At 48.8% G+C, this 7,947-nt stretch overlaps 1 protein-coding gene across 1 annotated transcript in view; it reads left to right on the top strand.

Annotated features, from left to right (window-relative positions):
- Nucleotides 1-715: 715 nt before the first annotated feature.
- The window catches only part of LOC144947680 (uncharacterized), a 239,799-nt gene continuing 232,567 nt past the window's right edge, over nt 716-7,947 (top strand). The window contains exon 1 of the mRNA XM_078876952.1: nt 716-997. Coding sequence (XP_078733078.1) covers nt 993-997 — 5 coding nt within the window. The 5' untranslated portion in view covers nt 716-992. The remainder of the gene's footprint in view (nt 998-7,947) is intronic.

Genomic DNA, 7,947 nt, shown 5'->3' with positions numbered 1-7,947 from the left:
GTGTGTGTGTGTGTCAGTGGCACTGTGTGTGTGTGTCAGTGGCACTGTGTGTGTGTGTCAGTGGTACTGTGTGTGTGTCAGTGGCACTGTGTGTGTGTGTCAGTGGCACTGTGTGTGTGTGTCAGTGGCACTGTGTGTGTGTCAGTGGCAAGACATTAAGGTGTATGTGTGTATATCTGCTTAGAAGGCAAGGTAAATCATATGTGTGTGTGTGAGTCTTAGTTTTTCAATGGCAGGCAAGAAATTAGGATGCCTGTGTGCGCGTCTTGCTGCTTGAATGGAAGGCAAGGCCTTGTTATAGCCGCGTGTCTGAGGCTGAATTGGATGCCTTAGGACGTGCGGGTGTGAGTGAGTGCGCATGTGGTTAATATTGCCCGGCTCAGAGAGAGAGAGGCAGCAGGCCCCGCTGATGCACATGGTGGGGTGGGTTGGTGGTGGCGGTGGGGTGCAGGGCGGGAGAGACGGAGGAAGGAGGAAGGGAGGGAGGGGCAGGCGTGTCTCGGACGAGGAGGCGATTCTTGCTTCTCGCAGATGAGCAGCAGCAGTAGCAGCATACGGCTTGTGTCGGTGCATAGTAAGCTGAGCAGCCCTGTAATCCTGACACATCCTCACCGCATCCATTCGCTATCCCAGCCAACACCCCACCCCCCCACACAGTCTCAGCATATCCCCCCCCACTCCCCTCTCTCTCTCGGCCCACCCCTCCCCCCTCTCTCTCTCTTCTCTCTCTCCATCCCTCCCTCTTCATCACCTCCCTCTCTCCATCCCTGGGTGTGCGCGCTGCATCATACACAGCCCGTGTCTCTGCGTCTGCGTGCACACACGTACATCAAACCCTACAGACACACACACACACACGCGCATCTATACATTTTACTGTGTACGTAATATATTTCACACAGGCGTACACACACGCACAGGCGTACACACACACACGAAGATTCTACAGCCTACTAGGCAATCCGCTATCAAGGCAGTGCCGTGTTCATCAAATGGAGTGAGTCACATTTATGTCATTATACGCATGATCGTTTTGTATTAATTGAGCAATTTGTGATTTCATGCGGTTTGTTTTTATATATATATAAATGCACACAGGTATAGCGTCTTTTATCGAATGCTATTCTGTTGATGATGCTACCTGTCTGTATACTGTTAACATTATTTTGTAGATCGTACGCACGGAGCCCAGTTACCTTTAATACTGTTGCTATGTTGCCATATCCTGCACCCTGAATAATACATTTGTATACAACTATATACATTACTGCCTGTACGCCGTGTACATGCATTATTGATACGCACCCGTTCACCATACCGAACTGCACGGATATTTCATGGTTTTACGACTCGCCTCATCGATAAGCTGAGGAATTACCCGACTCGCGTTTATCTCCACCAGTGCCGCTGGACGGGAGGTTGATGGGCTAGGCTCGGTGACGTCATCGCCACGATCAAATGGGCGTGGCTTGTAGGGCGGAGCAGGGGGTTTCCCGCCTTCGGGAGTCAGAATTAAGTGGGGGGGGGGGGGGGCACCAGCTAAATGTATTAAGGGGGTTCGAGTAGCATCGCTGCCAACCCATTCTCAGCGCCCTAGCTGACTACAGACCAAGTCAGACCTCGTTGCTCACCCCGTGCCCCTTGTACATCTCGACGTTCATCCGACAGAGTCCCATCACAAGGGAGAAACACAAACCAATAGACTCTATATTTGTTGCCCGTATTGAAACGGCTGTGCACCGTATGGACCCGAATACTCAATTTCCTTGACAGCTATGGAGTAATTAATTAGAGACGGAAAAAAATTCCATTGCAAATTTTTGGTCGATACAGTAACTATATTACACACTTGCACTGCATGTTTTAAATCACATTCTACAATAAAAACCGATTTCGAAGGGAATACAAATATATAATAGGCGACGTTTCGGGCAATGACCCCTCTTCGAAGCACATAGGACCAGAGAGATTTGAGTGCACAACAGTTGGCGACTGGCACTCGATCACACCAGAGGACCCTGATAAATGTGACCGCTTTTGAAGCTGAGTGCAGTAAAGTTGAAGCGCCCGTCTCCTGCTCGCCATGCACTCCACATTAGCGGCTGTGCATGTTGTGTGCCACAGCACACACGTGCACGACTAAGCAAGTGCGGGGCCCGTAGCATATGCAGCTACTTGTGCTACTCGGTATAATCCGGCCCTGGCTGCACGCGGGGTGATGTGGGAGACGGATGAGCAGTATCGCGAATCCTCGCGTTCGCGATTTGACTCCTCTTATCCGCCGTTGAACAGAGACGCGTGGGCAGAAACGCCGCGGATAAATGAGTTGATGAGTGTTCGCGTCCCTTCAGCTGCCGCGGCCACAGCTAAGAAGATGCGTCCTGCTGCCGTGTGTCACTGTGCAGTCTGGCAACAAAATAAAACAATCTAGAATGCATATTCTTAGGTTTTTTCGGTGAAGTCACGTAGGTAACAAATTAAAATTAATGAAAGTAAAATAAAATAAAAATAATTTTTATTTTATTTTACTGTTATTAATTTTAATTTCTAATTTTTTTCCTACGTGACTTTACCGAAAAAACTTAAGAATATGAATCCTTGCAGTCACGAAAGCTTCAAATCTAGAATCCAGAATGCACCCCATCTCATCAGACCTCGGAGGCAAATCAAACGAATACTCACGACAATTTTTATCCACCGGTTAGTGCTGTACTAGTGCACTACACTACACTATACACTACACACTAGTGCTGTACTAGTGACGAATTGGCACGTTCTGTTTACGTGACAACCCTTACTAGTTGGTTGTGTCGGGTGGTGGCGGGTTTAACGACACATTTATACATTTACGCGATCTAATCCCCCCAAAAAAACCTCTATTATGGATGATATTGTTCGCGAAAGCCTCCTACGTGTTAAACTACAATTTGTATTTTTTTTAACCAGGTCAGACCCACTGAACTTTGCAATATTTTTTCGGAAGCCACCTGCCACTCACACATGGCAGCTCAACCCAGCGGCTTTCGACGTCGTGAGGACGTTCATCGCAGCAGGCCAATATTCAGTCTAAAGCCGAGTTGAGCGATTGTATGTGGGACCACCCCGCGCCATGCTTACAGGTGCTAGAGGTTACTGCCGTTGCGGTACCGTGCAGTGTGCAGCAGATGGCATTGCAGCAAAACAACATTGTTGTGTTGCACTTCTATGGCCCCCCCCCCCCACCACCACCACCACCACGCTCACGATCACCGGCTCCACCAAAGCACACTGCCCGGCGTAGTCGTGTCTGGTCAAATAACCTCCACGATCTGGGGCAGCGTGGGGGAGGCATTCATCCAACAGTGGATATTCATGACATCTCTCGTGTATTAAAATTTTTTTTATATGTTTAAATATCGCATTATTAGGTGAGCATATATTAGCGCGTGTATTTCATGCGCAATCGACGCTGTTTGGAAGTAGAGTGTGTGCTTACAAGTGGGTACAGCTTGTGCTGGTGATATCGATGGACATTGCAGTTTGCATGCTGTGTGGGTGTTATTCACTGCACATGATATATGCTTAATGGCTTTCCGTTGTTTTATGCTAGTAGGGTATAACTTACGAGGCGTTCATACCCAAACACACACTGCCTTTCTTGCGTGTGCGGTATGTACTCGATGTTGAATTTCCTACGCGCCTTACGTAGCCAACCGTGCTAATCGGAGGCGCTGCGTTTGATCCATCGCTTGCGGAACGTCGAGTGGTATCCACTCGCACGCATGGGGGGTTAATCTCCGGGTTCTAGTCTTTCCAAGGTTTCATATTCTTAGGTTTTTTCGGTAAAGTCACGTAGGTAAAACATTACAATTAAAATTAATAAAAGTAAAATAAAATAAAAAAATAAAATTAAAATCACGACGTTTCGGAGGCAACACAAGCTTCCGTCTTCAGGTGGAACCGTCACAGCACGATTGCTGTATCAAGTAAATGAAAAACTCATTTGCTGTATCAAGTAAATGAAAAACTCATTTACTTGATACAGCAAGCGTGCTGTGACGGTTCCACCTGAAGACGGAAGCTTGTGTTGCCTCCGAAATGTCGTGATTTTTATTTTATTTTACTTTTATTAATTTTAATTTTAATCCTTTCCAAGGTGTCAAATACGAATTGGGTGGAACTTTGCCAGGTATTGCCAAAGTCGTGGGGCTCTTTGAAGCTTCTCCACGGTGAGTTATTATGGCATTGTTAAAGCACAGCACGTGATGGTGTAGAATCTCGCTATAACGTACTCAACTTGCGGATAGCCAGTCCCCTTGTACATACTGTTGGTACCTCGCCATAACGTGCTCGAGATTTTCCAACGTGTGCACTCAGGCGCAACATTGTTTACGTTTCAGGTGCCAGGTGCCATCCAATCATTAGTATCCTAGACTTGCTTACAGTCTCTGTCATGTGTACTCTATTCATATCTTTCACGTGTACTGTATTTTTTTGCTCTGTACGAAGTGTCGTCAGCCTGTGGCGGCGCTGCCCGTGACGTCATATTTTCGGAATCGGCCGGACCCCAAAAAAAAATCGGGATCATGAATGTGGTCATCTTGGCCTGACATTTTTTGTATTTATTTTGGATTCATACAAAACTCCGGACCACATTCCGACTCTGTCGTGTGAATAGGCTGCACCACTCGTGCTGTTGACTATCGAATCCATGCTGGTTTATACCAGCGGATGCATTGCATTGCAGGGTGGTTCGCTTGCACAGGGCACGTGATGTGGTGTTCTAAATATGTCATCCTGTAATATAGTACACGTAGGTGTGCATGCCTGGTGTGAGAATAATTATATTGGCATGCTGCTTGTGTTCAGTACAGCAGTATCCATAGTGTTCATGCTGCTTGTGTTCAGTACAGCAGTATCCATAGTACAGCAGTATCCATAGTGTTCACGGGTGTGGCTATGGTGATTTATTTTATTTTATTTCTACCTACGTGACCGAAAGAACCACAGAGTGTGATTATGGTATAGAGAGTATTGGAATGTACAACAACCTACACTCTCTATGCAATGTATTGGCAGCAAGGCTGCAGTGTTTATATGGGATGTATGGCTTGTGTATATATACAAATACAGAATTTGTATCCGTAGGCTTCATGGATGTGATTATACATAGGCAATCTTCACGGATGTGGCTATGTTATATTGGGGTGCAGTATGCGTTAAGATATTCGCGGCACGGCTGATGTTGTGCATTGAGTTGCTTGTGTGTGTGTGTTGGGTGACGAATATCCGAACCGGTCCTGGGACACGCCTAGGTCGACTCAGACTTAAATATGAACCTAGTGCGGAGTGTGATAACCATCAGCGTTGGGGAGACAAAGGTGGCCGGGCGTGATCCAGGCCGGTGCACCACCCACTCCTCGTGCGCCATGCCGGCCTTAGTAGGTGCATACAAGCAGCACTTGCCCCAGCGCTCCGTTAGGGGCTATATGGGGGATCTTTGTTTTTTGCTTGCGTTCGCCCGTGCGCGTCGTCGATTAGCATGCACGCCCGTGCTGCTGCTGCTGAGGCATGGCATGGGTGTGGTGACTCCCATAGGCAGCAGCATCCACCTCCACCACCATGCACGCGCACACACATGCAGCGTGCATCCATTGTGAACACAGGGATATCCCACACACAAAAACAATGATCCCCCGTATAGCCTGTAACAGACTGTTGGGGCAAGTGCTATCAGTGAGCACCTATGAAGGCGCAAAAAGGCCAGCACCACGCCCGGCCGCCTTTGTCTCCCCAGTGGCGATGTCGACACACCGCACCAGGTACGCGTTTGAGGCTGAGTCGACCTAGGGGAGGCCCAGGACCGGTTCAGATAATTGCCACTGATTTTGGCCGTGGGCGGGAATCGAACTCGGCTCGCCAGGTTCGTAGCGCAGCGCGCTAACCGCTACACGACCGCTCCCCACAACACACACAGCACACACACGCGCGGGCAATACGACCACGCAACACAACCACATAGACCCACGTGGTCAACGACATGACGCAATGCACAGCTTACCCATATTGTGCATAGCATCGCACACACAGAGAATACGAACATGGGTGTGAGTCTGGATTCATTTATGTAATCATGGAGATGTATGGACATACTTTAATCCTACACTGGGGATATGTTCTACACTTTTTTGGATGAATGCAAGGAAACAAATTAATTCGAGAAAATTAAATTGTGTATGCTAATGTTTTTTTTTCGGATTGGTCAGAAAATGCGACATCGCTTCTATTACATAATCTCTGTGCTAGCAATAGTCATTGAATAATAACGTCAACTTGTAACGCGCTGCCATCGCATGGAATTCACTCCTCGCTCTCGTAGAGAGACAGAGACAGAGGACGACTCAGAGGCGCTCGGAGGAGGAACCACAAGCGAGCTTAGGGAAGGCAGAAGCAGCAGCAGCCAGGCGGTGATCTGGCGCTACCAATAATTGCCCGAGCTCTACTGTCCTCTACATATGAAGATGTTTTCAGCGAATCAATGAGCGTTCATACATGTGGCGGAGATCCGGAGCACTCGGAGAAAACCCACAGCATGCGAGGGGACAACGCTCGATCCCTCGCCTGGTGGGTTAGTTCCCAACAATCTGAGTACGACGTTTCGCCAGTAATTACAACTAGCTTCATCAGGCGACGGCCAGATTTGTGGAGAAGTCCACCTGTAAATGCTGTGGCTTGGCTCTCCAACACACCGGTGTGCTGTACGAGTGACGAATTGACACGTTCTGTTTACGTGCCGGGTGGTGGCGGGTTTTAACGACACATTAATATATTTACGTGGTGATCTCACCCAAAAACACTCTATTATGGATGATATTGGTCACGAAAGCCTCCTACGTGTTAAACTCTCCGATTACGCACGACTCGAAGCTTCACAAGTAGTGCAATACTATTTGTTTTTTTACGGATTTGAAATTCCATCACCTGATTTGCTTTTTTATTGTTACTAACAAACTCCGATCGAGGCGAAGCGTCACGCCCTCGGGAGGTCACGCGAGCACCTATGAAGGCCGGAACGGCACACGAGGGGGTGGGTGACCAGCAACCACGCCCGGCCGCCTTTGTCTCCCTAGTGGCGATGTTTACACACTGCACCGGGTACTCATTTAAGGCTGAGTCGACATAGTGGGAAGGTCAGGACCGGTTCGGATAATCGTCACTGCCGTTGGCCGTGAGCGGGAATCGAACTCGGGTCCCACCGGGTTCATAGCGGCAGCTACCGCTCCCCACATTGCACGGCAAAGACAAAGATCCCCCGTATAGTCTCAGTAGTCTGTTGAGGCACGGCACACACACACGTACACACACACACACACGTACACACACACGTACACACACACACGTACACACGAGTACACACGCACACATACACGCACACACACGCGCACACACACGTACACACCTACACGCACACACACACGTACACACACACACGTATATACACACACACACGTACACACACGTACACACACACACGTACACACACGTACACACACACGTACACACGCACGTACACACACACGTACACACACACACACGCACACACACACGTACACACACACACGTACACATACACACGTACACATACACACGTACACACACACACACGTACACACGTACACACGTACACACACGCACGTACACACACACGTACACACACACACACGTACACACACACGTACACACACACACACACATGTACACACACACACACACGTACACACACACGTACACACACACACACGCGCACGCGTGCTCACTGACGCAACCGTGGATGTGCTCCCCCCACCACGTTCACAGACTCAACACAATTCCTCGCGTGACACAATTCGTCTGGCGCGCGTCACCAGCGTCTCCGTGTGCCACCCCGCCCCCCCGTCTCACCCCCCCCCCCCACGTCTCACTCGAGAC

Source organism: Lampetra fluviatilis, chromosome 46, assembly GCF_964198595.1.
Source record: "Lampetra fluviatilis chromosome 46, kcLamFluv1.1, whole genome shotgun sequence".
Lineage (NCBI taxonomy): Eukaryota > Metazoa > Chordata > Hyperoartia > Petromyzontiformes > Petromyzontidae > Lampetra > Lampetra fluviatilis.
Note: the sequence above shows the minus strand (reverse complement) of the source record. Positions and strands in the feature narration are given on the sequence as shown.